Source organism: Sphaerodactylus townsendi, linkage group LG03, assembly GCF_021028975.2.
Source record: "Sphaerodactylus townsendi isolate TG3544 linkage group LG03, MPM_Stown_v2.3, whole genome shotgun sequence".
NCBI classification, from domain to species: domain Eukaryota; kingdom Metazoa; phylum Chordata; class Lepidosauria; order Squamata; family Sphaerodactylidae; genus Sphaerodactylus; species Sphaerodactylus townsendi.
Window position 1 is genome coordinate 107,841,813 of NC_059427.1, and position 13,887 is coordinate 107,855,699.

Below are 13,887 nucleotides of genomic sequence, written 5' to 3' on the forward strand. Positions count from 1 at the left end.
GCACTTTTAAAGCAAGCAAGAGAGCTTATTTTATAGACAGTTGTCCCTTCAGTTTGGTAATGGGCCAAAGGCCTGCTTGGGAAAGGTCAGATGTGTATCGTTAAGCATGACTGGCGGCATGACGCATACCTGGCTTAGCTTCTGAAGGAAATGAGGCATTTCTCCTTCCTTTTCAGTACCTTGTCCTCTTGGAAATCGTATCTTGCAAAGGTTGTAGTAAATTGTTTGTGTACAAGTAAGTTGATAAGATTCCTGAGCAGCTTAAAAGCAGGAAAAACAGTTCAGTAAGACATGGCATAGTCTTGAGGCTGCTGCATCTGGTAAAGGACAAAGGCTGAGCTGAATACATATACCGTATATACTCATGTATAAGTCGAGTTTTTCAGCACATTTTTTTGTGCTGAAAAAGCCCCCCTCGACTTATACACTAGTGAGGTGTGTTTTAAGAAATATTTTAGGGTTTTTACTTTGTTGGCCGCCAGGGGGTGCAGTTTTTAGGCTAGTGGCACCAAAATTTAGGGTATCATTTAGTGACACTCCTGATGATACCAGCCAAGTTTGGTAAAGTTTGGTTCAGGGGGTCCAAAGTTATGGACCCCCAAAGGGGGTGTCCCATCCCCCATTGTTTCCAATGGGAGCTAATAGTAGATGGGGCTACATTTTGAGGGTCCATAACTTTGGATCACTTGAACCAAACTTCACTAAACCTGGGTAGTATTACCAGGATAATCTCTTGCTGATACCAGCCAGGTTTGGTGATGTTTGGTTCAGGGGGGCCAAAGTTATGGATCCCCAAAGTGGGTGCTCCCATCCCCCATTGTTTCCAATGGAAGCTAATGGGGCTACCCTTTTGAGGGTCCATAACTCTGGATCCCCTGAACCAAACTTCACCAAACCTGGGTGGTATCATCATGAAGGTCTACTAAAGATACTCTGAAATGTTGGTAGTGCTAACATAAACAGTTATTGCTGAGACCATATTGTTCTTGTTGACCCTCTTTTCCACTTACAGAGCTAGTTTACTGTTTTTCTTTGAAATAAATATTCAAAAACATTTAACCTATTGATGCCTCAATTAATATAATTTTATTGGTATCTATTTTTATTTTTGAAATTTACCAGTAGCTGCTGTATTCCCCACCCTTGACTTATATGCGAGTCAATACGTTTTCCCAGTTTTTTGTGGTAAAATTAGGTACCTCGACTTATATGTGGGTTGACTTATACACGACCATATACGGTATCTTGTTCCATGGTACAGCACTGTGTAATGTATGTGTGGGCCATGGTGGATTCGAAATAAAATTGGAACACATGCTGAATTTGTCTTCATGCAGGAAGGGCAACAGTCGGAGTTATTAGTCATGCTGGTGGCTGAATTAATGTGGCTATTTAAAAATGGCTAAGAGGAAGAGGAGATCCAATGCAAGTCTGAATTTTTGGTAGATAAATCATAAAAGCCTCAGTAGGCAAAGCATGCTGCCCATGCTTGGCAATGGGGTGGCCTGACCCACACGATGGTGGGGGGCGGGGAGGAAATGCCTTTGTGCAGAAATGTTCTGCATACTCTAGTAGTCCTCTCTACATGTGCCTCACCCACTTAAATTTTAACAGTCCCTTGAATCATCTTATATCTGCACAATGTTATATGGCAAGCCAGTTCCAAGGGAATTATATACTGAGGATACAGTATGTGAATGTTTACCTGTAAATCAGTTTACACTGATTTAAATAGGTGCCCTTTGGTTTCGTTACTATACAGTATAAGATTATTTTTGATAACATAAAAATATAGGGTTAAAAATATAAACTTATAAGATGTATACATTCACACACATATTCCCCTGCTCTTTCGGGGGAGGGCGGCCAATAAATCCAATAAATAAATAAATATTTGTTGACACCAGTCTAATTTACCGGTACTTTAATTGAAGTTGTCTGATGTACCGTATATACTCGTGTATAAGTCGACCCGCATATAAGTCGAGGCACTTAATTTTACCACAAAAAGCTGGGAAAACTTATTGACTCGCGTATAAGTCGAGGGTGGGAAATGCAGCAGCTACTGGTAAATTTCAAAAATAAAAATAGATACCAATAAAATTACATTAATTGAGGCATCAGTAGGTTAAATGTTTTTGAATATTTATTTCGGAGAAAAACAGTAAACTAGCTCTGTAAGTGGAAAAGAGGGTCAACAAGAACAATATGGTATCAACAATAACTTTAAAAGTACAAAAACCTTAGCTCAACCAGCAACCAAGCTAAAACATAAGAGTTAAAATCCTTCAAAACTGGATTCCTCATCATCATCTGTATGTCCAAATGTAACCCAACTTAGATTTTAAGAGGGATATTATCAGAAATGGAAAATCTACTATTAGCTTCCATTGTAAACAATGGGGGATGGGGCACCCCTTTGGGAATCAATAACTTTGGATCCCCTGACCCAAACTTCACCAAACCTTGCTGGTATCATAAAGAGACTCTCCTGATGAGACCAGCCAGGTTTGGTGAAGTTTGGTTCAGAGGGTCCAAAGTTATGGACCCTCAAAAGGGTAGCCCCATCTACTAATAGCTCCCATTGAAAACAATGGGGAATGGGGGCACCTCCTTTGGGGGTCCATAACTTTGGACCCCCTGAACCAAACATTACCAAACTTGGCTGGTATCATCTGGAGTGTCTTCTGAAGGTACCCTGAAATTTTGGTGTCGCTAGCATAAAAACTGCGCCCCCTGCTGGCCGGCAAAGTAAAAACACAAAAAAAATTTAATGACCCGCATATAAGTCGAGGGGAGCTTTTTCAGCATTAAAAATGTGCTGAAAAATTCGACTTATACATGAGTATATACGGTATGTGTGTAAAATGCCATCAAGTCGCAGCAACCCCTAGTGGGTTTTCAAGAGACTTAACAGGTGGTTTGCTATTGTCCATCTCTTGTAGAGATCCTTTACTTTCCTGGAGGTCTCCTGTCCAAATACTAACCAGGGCTGACCCTACTTACCTTCTGAAATCTGACAAAATCAGCCCAGCCTAGGCCATCCAGGTCAGGGAAGTTGTCTGATGAATTCCTAAAATAGCCATTCTCCTTGGTGTTAGCTCATGGATCTTTCCTCTGTTTTCATTCCCCCTGAGCTTCCATTTCCAACTCTAGGAAAGTTGATTCCCAGCAATGTGAGACTCAGAGGTGGTGGTTGGGGGGGGGTTCTAGAAAGGGACAAGATTGCCCTGCCTTCCCTCTTTTCTGATGAAAAAGAGTAGACATAGTTTTGTCCTCTTACCCTCCCCTAATGCAACCCCTGAGCCATGTGGTCGTGGGCCCACATGGGTCCTGTTTCCCTTGGACTCAACTTTCCTTGGGTCATAAAGGACTGCTGGAGGAAGGAACGATCTACAATCCTTGTGCTCTAGATTGCTGGGTACAACCTTGTGTAACTTTCTGTATATACATGACAGATTAGAGATTAATCTTTTTTTAAAAAATGAGGGATTCCTATTTTCAGTCAAACTCTATTCATATCTTTGAAATACAGCAATGTGTAGGAGTGTTATTTACAGCAGCAGTACAGAAAATATACTAGTCCCACTCCATACATTACCATTTGCAATTATAAGACCTGGAATCTCTCATATCAAATGTGTCTTGAGTGCTTGCGGAATCTCTGCATGCTAAGTTTTCCACTTCTATAAGTAAGCAAAAATTCTGCATGGGAAGGAGATAGAACTGTGAACCACTACACTGCACTGGTTTACTGTACATTTGTAGGTCTTTTATTCAGCAGTGATAGCATTATGGAAAGGAAATTGGAATAAATGGTTGTTTATTTAATTTCTTGGTGTTAGGTACATCATTTCCACTCTGATAAGTGAAGCCGGTTGCATCAGCAGAACATTCATTGGGTTGGAGGAAGGCCTCACGGATGGCAGAACAGAAACCCTGGGTCTAGCCCCTAGTTTTTACTCTAAATAAATTATTGGTCCTAAATCCTGTTCTCGCTGTAATTGTGAGGAAAGAAAAACAAGGTGTAGTTTAAAAACACACACCTTTGAACCAGAATTTTGCGTACCATTTGTTAGCAGCCTAGAAAGCAAGTGTTCATAGGAAAGATTTATGTTTTTGCCCCCATATATACGTAACAAATGAAGAAGCAATAGGTCAGTATGAAGTCTTCCCTTAAGTTACACAGTTTGTTCTATTGACGTCTAAAAATGATGTTATAAGACATTTGAAAAAGATTTCTGGAATCCTTTTAACTATTTGATTCATCTATTTCTGATCCCAGAATTCAGGTTGTGCTTGCTGTTCAAGCCATATTTCTTGCTTTTAATGTGTCAACTCCTATATTAATTCCCCTGCTCCAATCGTATAATTGTATTGGAAATTGTGCTCTCCTGAGCCTCTAAAAGCCAGGATCCTCTAGAAATCCTCCTTACAAGGCTTATCGTTCTACAATGCCTGTGATTTACGAGAAGCGAGAAGCAAGCCTTTATTGGCATAGACAACAGTACAACAATAATAAAAAACGGATTAAAAAGCATATACAAAACAGGTCGAAGGAAATCTACTGGCATTTAGTAATTTCCAGGAGAAAGTCTGCCACTATCATACAGAGAGAAGGATCAGGGTTGTCCAGCAAGTAGTGTAATCTAATTAAATTGGGGAGATGGGGTAAATGTAAAGGAGTAAGATTCACATACTTGGATCTGATTTCCTTGAATCTGAGACAGTGTAGTAATTGGTGGGCCAGAGATTCAACTGAGCCATCGTTACATGGGCACAATCTTTTAGCCTTTTCTTGCTTATTAAATCTGCCATGTAACAAGGTAGAAGGCATAACATTAAACCTGGCGAGCATTATGGCTCTCCTTTGAACAGGGTTTATTAAGCAATACAGGTAGTGTGCCAAGTGGCCCCATCCAAATGGGAGAGAAAAATACAGGGGGAGCACGTTTTCTTGGCTGCAGTGATTAGGGTAGAGAACTCTCTATCCAATAGTTGACCTTTTAATTTCCTATAAGCTTCTGAATAGGACAAAGGGCAAAGTGAATCCACTGACAGTCCAATAGAGGCCATTTTTTCTTCAATTATGGAAAACCAGGGGTTGGAATGAGTGTCAGAGAGCAGATGGTGGACCAGGGAATTATAGTCTGAGAGAAAATGAATTTGCAGCCAGAATCTAACAGTCCTCAGCCAAGCGGCTGATTCCAAGGAGTTTTGACCTAACTCCAGACAAAGAGCTGCGTAGGGCACGCAATTTGGGAGTCCAGTTATGTTGTGAAAAAAATTGGATTGAAGAGAATTCAAGGAGTGGTTAATAGCTTGAATCCAAATTGGGACTCCGTAAAGCAATCTCGAGGTGACTTTGGCATTGAAAAATTTGAGGGCAGGAGGGATAAAGGAGTGGCCACTGCTGTAAAAGAAACGTAGTAATGCTAACATACTGTTAGATGTAGCTAGGAGAGCGGCCTTCCTCTGGGTTGCCCATGAAAGGTTAAAGGAGAATGAGAGGCCAAGGTATTTATAGTACTTAACCTGTTCAATTTTGGTGCTTTTCATTGCCCATGTGAGCTTCTTAAAGCGCCTAGAGAAGACCAATACCTTGGTTTTTTCATAATTAATTGTCAGTATGTTGGATTCACAGTAATCCACACAGCGCTTCATTAAGCATCTGAGGCCAACTCTGGATCGAGAGAGAAGGACAGCGTCATCTGCATAGAGCAGAATTGATACATGGGATGTACCCAGTTTTGGGGCATGGCTGTTCACTGCTGAGAGAGTAGAGGGGAGGTCACTTAAGAACAGGTTGAAAAGAGTGGGGGCCAGGACGCAGCCCTGTTTGACTCCTTTGGAAATTGGAATACTGTCTGTCAAAAGGCCTTCGTGGGATGCCTGTGATTTAGTTAGAGGTATGTCTAAGATCCCAGCCCTGAACAGCAGCATGACTTGCCTTTTGGACTTTTTTTTATTTGAACATTAATTTTCCATGCTGTATTGCAAATTGCTTTGAAATGTATCATCAGATTGGAAAGCAATTTACCATTTTGACTTGGGGGGAGGTTGGGTTGCTGTTTAAGAGAAAACAGCCCTTTGGGGTAGTTATATGGATCTTTGTATCTTAGTCATAATAGACACACATCTGTCAAAAGTTAAATTGCAAAAACAACAGTAGAATGGGGTTTAGTTGCAAATCTGTTCATGTAAATGTGGTGTAATATTGATATGTTCTGGTTTAGGTTTATTCATATGGTAATTAAGATGCTGCTTTTATCTCTTCACCAGCTCAGTTAAATAAGAACTCAGTGGCCCTTTCTGCACAACATAAGTAAGACGCCATGGGGACGTCTTAAAAAAAATGTTTGCTCATTTTTTTTTGCCTGGACAGCACAGACAGTGAAGCATGAGGAGAAAGTGGGGTTTTTCTCCCACCCGATCTGCAAGCTGTCACTTTCAGTTTCTCCGCAGCCTTTGCCCGCCATTTTCTGCTTCTTCAGGGATTCACTGTAACGCCTGACATTAGCTGAGTTGTTCCCAGGGCTGTTTCCTCAGCTTGCATCGCAGGCCGCTGCTATTTCAACTTGTACAGTACATAAATAAACCTAACTTTCCCTGCTGATGACACACTCATTTTTTCCATCGGGGGGGTTCATTGAAGCTACGAAGACACAATATGAGATCTAAGCTTCGAAGGCACTTCATTAAAAATTTAAAAATGGAAAAAACGACACATGCGCATCGTCAGCAGGGAAAACTGAGTTTATTTGTGTACTGTACAAGCTGAAATACCAGCCACCTGCGATGCAAGTAGAGGAAACAGCCCTGGGAACAAACACAGCTAATGACAGGCAGCACGGTAAATCCCTGGAGCAGCAGAAAATGGCCACGAGCTGTGGAGAAACTGAAAGTGAGAGCTTTAAACTCGGGCGGGAAAAAATAAGACATTTCCTGCTTTCTGCACAGCAAGCAGGAAACGTCTTCAACCTGTCTTGGGGGAAAAGATCACTAGTTTAACATTTTAAAAAAACTGGGTTGAGGACATCTTAGAGGAAAAAACTGCAAACTTCCTTCACAAAATGCTTCTTTTCACATTTTCAATACATTTTATTTATATTGTTCAGAAAGCATAAGTGCTAACTTTTCTGCTAGAGGCTGATATATGAGAGTTGTGTTCATGTTTTCTGGACAGTCATGGTACTAAATACAGTTACGTACAAGAGAATCAGGAAGTCAATTAGTTTGATTTTCATTTATTGTAAAGCAAATTTACTGTGCATTACATGTTCACACTGACTTGTCTTTCTTGCCAGTCTGATCAAATTGTACATAAGTTGCCATGAGCAAATTGCTACCGCCTTTGAAATGCAGCATTCCAGAACACAATGTTGAGGTCTAGAGTGCATTATACTGTGCATAAATTACAGTTTGACACAGGGAATCTTTAACTGGACCTCCCCAAAAACTGATAAAAATCAAAGGCATAGAGAATTGCTAACTATTTTTAAGTAGTAAATGCCTTCTTAGAAAGATGGCTTCCATGAATCATGGTAGATGAGATCAGTGAAAGAACATTAGAATCCTAGAGGATGGCAGATGGGAATTAAAAGCATTAAAATGTGTGTGTGTGTGGGGGGGGGGGGGTTATCATATATTCTTTTTCAGGCCTGGATCCACCATCCCTTTTCCATCAGCTAATGGGGTGAGTCACAGGTATTAAGCTTGTCTCAGGAGTTGGTGTCTCCATCGTACAGACTGGTGATCTAGTGCCCTCTGTTTGTAGCCTTGGTTTTCTGGCCTCTTGTTTTGATTCTTCCAAAGGTGGAGAGAGCCTCTGTTTGTATCTGTGATGCTATGTATAATCCAGAGCTTTCCCTGTTCCTATTCATTGAATTTGGATGGCCTCTTTTTCTTGGGACTAAACAGAGAATTCTCTAGCTGTAGCCATTCCTGAATAGCATGGTTACGTTGCTCTTTGGGCATAGTATTTTGGAATTCCTCCGCATTGTTTGCAGATGCCTGCTGTTCCCCCCAAAATAAGACCCTTGGCAGTCTCTGCCTTACAGTGTGAATTTGTTTCAGAGGCATTTGTTCTATAGGGGTCACCCATGTCCCCGGCCACACGCCTTTTGGTCATGTGGTGAGGCGCCGGGCACCCCGCCCCACATGATGAAACAGCGTGCTCCTCAACCACATGTCACTGAGCTCCACCTCTCCTGCATGTGGGGGGAGCACCTGGCCACCACCCCCTGCAGCTGAACCCCACCCCCGCGTCTTCGTGCAGGCTGACTTTTGCCCTCCCCAGGTCCTGGGGATGACAGGAGCAAGACTGCAGAGAGCGAGGGGGCGCCCGGAGGAGGTATTGCCCCCAGTCACCATTTCCCATTCAACACACTTTTGGTTTCAGTCTTCAGTCTGCTCTTTTCTGTCTGCCAGTTGTATTTGAGTTCGATAGCTCACAGGCTGTGGCTCACTGAGCATAAAGTTGTGGAACCTTGTTACTTTATGCTATTGGACTCCAAGGCAGGGATCTTACTGTTTGTTTCAGCACAATGCTTAGCCTTAGGCTGAGTCACAAGAGCCACAGACATCAGTACTTTAAAAAGCATGATGTTATAGGAATGTCATGTTAATATTCCAATAAAAAATGCTGGCACAAATAACAAAGATCAGACTAAGTCTGTTATATGTGGCATCTTCCTGCCAGATTAACCACTTATGCTGGAGTGGAGTTATAATTCTGTAAGTTTTTCAGTGGAGACTTCTGATCCTGGGAATACGGTGTCTAGTTCTGATTTGCGTGGACAGTTATCTCTCAATGCCACCATTCTGACTCCTTTTTTGTGGGTGGAAATGGGGGTTCCCATAACAGAACTATCAGTACCATCTCAAGCAGTTACACCCTTCTAAATATATTGATTTCAGTTGACATAGAGAGCTTTAACTCTGCTCAGGATAGTGCAGTGAGCTAAAGGGCTGACTCTTCTCGCCTTCCTATATGACCTTTAAACCCTTGTGCTTTTTTTTGGTTAAATGTTTTCTATCACTTGTTAGCAGGAGTATTCTTCCCAAAGTTCTCAGGATCCTATTATTTATTTATTTATTTATTTACTTGATTTACACTTCACCTTTCTCCCCTCTGGGAATTCAAAGTGACTTACATTTTTTTTCCTCACCCAGCAAGAATCCAAAGTGGACTGCAGGTTAAACCTGAGTCTCTCAGATCCTGGTCTAATCACCACACCCCACTTATATCACTGCATACTGGAGTCTGAATAGCAAAAGGCCAGAAGCTACCTCTGAATGGCATTTGGGTCCTTCTAGTTCTATGACTTCAGGGCAGCAAACTTTGAAAAATACTGCCCTTATTGTGCTGCTAACTCTGCTGTACTTGGAACACTGTAAGAGGATAAGCACAAGAACTGGACCTGCGTTCTTGAATTTTCGTCTAGTTTTTACCATTACAGCTGGATAACTTAACAGTTTCTTAAAGACAGAGGCCACAGTCCAGTACTCTTATGTATTTTTGAATCTTACTGGAATAAACTGGGCTTAAAATTGCACAGTTGTATACAGTGTTGCAGCCAGCATTATGATTCTCCTCAGAAGTCTGGCTCTCTGTGCCTGTGCAGGCAAACGTGGGCTAGCTGGCAACCAGAAAGGCTGGCTTTTCTCCACAGTGGCACCTTAGCCCACCTTCTTCTAGGTGACAGCCCTACAAATTACTTTTTACTCAACCTTTTAAGAAAAGGTTTTGATCTTTAAAAAATTATTTTTATAGTCTGTTTCCAGCCTCAGGCCTATTTCATGTGGATCACTGTAGGCTGCTAACTGTTTTATGTTATTCTTGCGCTCTTATGCTTTTCTTAATATTATAGGAGCCCTGTGGTGCAGAGTGGTAAGCTGCAGTACTGCAGTCCAAGCTTTGCTCGCCACCTGAGTTTGATCCCAACCAAAGTCAGTTTTAGGTAGCTGGCTCCAGGTTGACTCAGCCTTCCAGCCTTCTGATGTCAGTAAAATGAGTATCCAACTTGTTGGGGGTAAACTGTAGATGACTTGGGAAGGCAATGACAAACCACCCCGTAAATATGGTCTACTTAGTAAATAGTGTGATGTGACATCACACCTTGGGTCAGTAATGACTCAGTGCTTGTACAGGGGACTACTTTTGCCTAATAATACTATGCTGCAGGGCTGGCATAAGCATACTATGAGGTGGGGCAGTTGCCAGGGCTTCCAGCAGGGCCCACTACCACTGCCTTCATCTTCACTACCACCTCCACCCCAAAAAGTGCATGGGTGTAATGCATGTGTCTGGAAGAGAGGGTGGTAGAGAGCTTGCAAGGGAGTGAGCAGGCAGGGAAGGCTATATGGGCAGGCAGCTGAGGAAGATCACAAGGGCAGTTGGGTGAGATGAAGTGTATAGCAGGGTGTGTGTAGTGGTGGGCAGGGGAGGGAGCACAAGCACTTTGTGCGCCCAGGGCCCCACAAAACCTGGCTCTGTTATGTTGTATTACTCTGTGAGCCACCTTGAGCAGATCTGTTGGAAAAGCAATATATACATTTTCCAAATAATTCTTTTAATGCATGTTCCAGCGGGCTATACAGAAACATAAGATGATATAGTGGCTAAGAGGTGTGAATTAGGTGGTCCCATTTAAACCCTATTTCTTCCATTAACTCAGAGGCTGGAGGTATAAGAAAAGTCACTCTCTCAGCTCTCCATCCACGTAATAATCATTCTAAGCCACCATAGGGTTGCACGGATTACAAGATAAGTACTTTAACAGATGTGAGCATTGCAGTGTTAACACGAAGTAGTGTAATTGACAAAACGTTATGGCTTCCATCAGCATTGTTTGCTGAGACGTGAAAAGAACTGTAGTAAATATTTTGACTTCCAATCTAATCTGAGCATTTAAAATATTTTGAGAAAAAAATGGAAATGTTTTGAATTTTATGTGGGGGTTAGTTGACTGTCAGTGGAATCTATTTGTATGGACTCAATAGTATTTCTTCTCCCAACTTCTCATGACCAGTAAGCTTCTGCCTGCTGAAATTGCACAATGTTCTTAAGACTTCCAAGGTGGTGTGAGAATGAGAAAGCAGAAGTGAAAATCTTACTCTTACAATTTCTCCTTCCCTCTCCTTTCTCTCCAGCTCAGAGACATTAGTCACCTGTTTGTATGGATACTTGCATGAAGAGGGTCACCTAACGAGGAATACCTTACATCTGAAATGTCATTTTCTTCTGCAACCTACGTTTGAGTAATACACTGGGAGAGAACTTCGTTTCTAGAAAGAAAAGACATCATCCCCTTTTCCAGGACACCTGTACTTACTGTACATTTACTTTGTAATTTTGAAGTGTTAGATAATATTTTATAAACTGTTTTGCAATAAATAAGGCATGAGCCAAGGAGCCTATTCCAAATGAACATGGAAGGAACCACTTGAATTACTTGTACGAAGCATCACTAAGTGTACTCTTATTCTTCAAATGTGATCAGTCTGAATAGGCCCCAGCAATGGAGTCAAGCAAGATACCTGGAAATTTGGCTGTAAACTTCTGGATATTTACTTTTCTTAACTTGTGTTTATATTTTACATCTTAACAAACTTTAATCTTTAGTGCAGGTGTAAGCAGCGCTGTAACCGATTACTGGAAGCATGTCCTAATTCAGCTGTGATGTCAAGGTCTGACAGTCCTGTTTTGAGATCAAGGTTTCCCATTTGAAATGGTAGTAATGGTGGTAATATTCAACTCCCTTGTCGTTCTTGAGTAGTTATGGCAAAGGTGCTCCCTTGTGAAACTTTTTTTTTTAAAATGCCTGTGGCCAAAACTGGGAATCACTTTAAAAAATGTCTTGGAAAAGGGTGTCTGCTTCTGATTCTCTGGCAGAATCCTCTTTAACGAGCAGGGACTTGCTAACATGGGGGTGGTAGTTGGTGTGCAAAGTCATGAAGTCCTTTTCTCTTTCTAATATAGGGACGTATTGCACACAAGACACTGTACAACCCTGAGGGCTCCAATTCAGTTAGTTTTTCAATTCTATTAGTAGTGCCTACTGAAAATAACGGGATGAAGTTTAATCACAACCAGTTTGTTCTATCATTTCAATGGTATTTGCTCATTACTAATTTCAACCAGATTAGGTTTTCCACATTTCTAAAGATTCATGGTTTACATTGACCCCCTCCAAGATAAAGACGTTTTAACTCTTATCAGTGAGCCTTGAGTATTTAATGGTGCAATTTAATTCCATTTATTTCAATGGAAGTAACTTATTCTTAATTGTCACTAGATTGTGCCCACTGTTAAAATAGCTTCTTACTTTTTAAAAATCTGTTGCTCAGTTTTGTTTCTATTTAATTTTCTTAAAGGCAGACAAAGGTTCAGCAGGTAGCCTGGCAGAGTAACAAACTCTGAAATAAAATATATGCACAATCAAAAGACAGTGTCAAGTACTTTTGCATAACAAACTTGTTATTGGTCTTGTACGGCACAAACTACAGCAGACTAAACAGAAAAGATCACTTTTCCAAAGTTACCCATACCAGCAGATACAAATTAATGTTTACTGCTTCATAATTCCCATGCATGTTGAAGTAATTATACCAATCTTCCCCTTGGTAAAAGATGTATATTTTTAAATAGCATTCTAAACACAGGAAAGATGTATTAATTATATATTACGATGCAATTCTATATTAAAATTAGTATTTAAATAAAAACCCTTATTTATGAAATGGAGAGTCCATAGCAGTTTCTTTAAAAATTACCTACATGGTCATCTTTAATAGTCACCTCAACTGTGCCACTTTTCATAAGACACTGCAGGTGATTTTTGTAAAAGTGCAAATACTATGTAGTGCTCCCCTGCAGATAAAACAAAGCAAATGCTGTGGTTTTTCTATACGAGGATTAAAAATAAAATTTGAGGGAAGGTAGAAAAGATGCTGCACAGAGTCAATTAGTGCAGAATGTTTTACCTGTAGAAACAACATGCTGGTTTTAGAGCATTTTCTTTATTTAAGGGGGGAAGGGGTTCCTTCCATTGTGAAAGAACATAAAACTTGAGTGGTAACAATGGCACAAAGTGATAGTTTCTACTCAGGAAAATTGTGTTGGTCTGTACTAAGGGTACATATCTGGACTGAGAGTGGGTGGAGCCAGTAGTGCCTGCATAGACATACTTTAAGCCAGTGCTCTTCTTCTCCTTCAAGAGTACCGACATTGCCCATTTTACACTTAACACCATTGTGTCACATGGGAAAGAAGCAGGTTTCTACTGAAAGATGAAGTAAAAGGAGGGGACATTTGAAAAATAGACAAGATGGCTAGTTTATACTTGCTGTGAAGAATCAAGGTAAACTGCAGCCATCTTATTTTTCATTTTGAAATGATATTGTCAGGGAAATGTTAGTGGTAGAAGTAATGTACTGCTTTTTACCTTTTTGCTTTAGTTGCTTAATATTTAAGCTTTGCTCCATGCTACCGTTTGTCTGTATACTATATTTCACTATGCCTCCTTCAGTTGGTAGACTTGAATGAGGAAAACTGATTTACCTATTAAGGTTTGCTTGAAATTAAATGTTTAAGGATGTTGTGTACCATCTATTGCAAATAAAGCTTTGGGTTTTTTTTCCTCTGCACTTTTAAAAAAACTTCTCACAGTAGTCATTCTGTAAAAAGAGTTGTGATGCAATCATATGGAGATTAGTCCAGTTTAAAAGAATTGAGCTTATGTGTAGATTGGTGTAATTCCCAACAGCAGTGCACTGTCAATTGCCTACACGAGTGCATTTGGGCAATTACTCACTGAGCTGGATGGCAAAGCTTGCAACTCTGACTTCTCCGGTCATAATATCGTTTATGTTACGCTGAGCATG

The 13,887-nt window shown here is 40.8% G+C and overlaps 1 protein-coding gene across 3 annotated transcripts in view; it reads left to right on the plus strand.

The window, feature by feature from the left end:
* PWWP2A (PWWP domain containing 2A) overlaps positions 1–13,608 on the plus strand; it is a 34,979-nt gene extending 21,371 nt beyond the window's left edge. For 2 of the 3 annotated variants that reach the window (XM_048488449.1, XM_048488452.1), the window contains exon 3: positions 11,155–13,608. Coding sequence is in view for 1 of the 3 variants with exons in the window: in XM_048488452.1 (XP_048344409.1) it covers positions 11,155–11,168 (14 nt within the window). In the remaining 2 variants the exon portion in view is untranslated. Of the gene's footprint in view, positions 1–4,285; positions 4,414–11,154 lie in introns of those variants that run through there. The other variant, XM_048488451.1, reaches the window with a different exon arrangement.
* Positions 13,609–13,887: the final 279 nt, after the last annotated feature.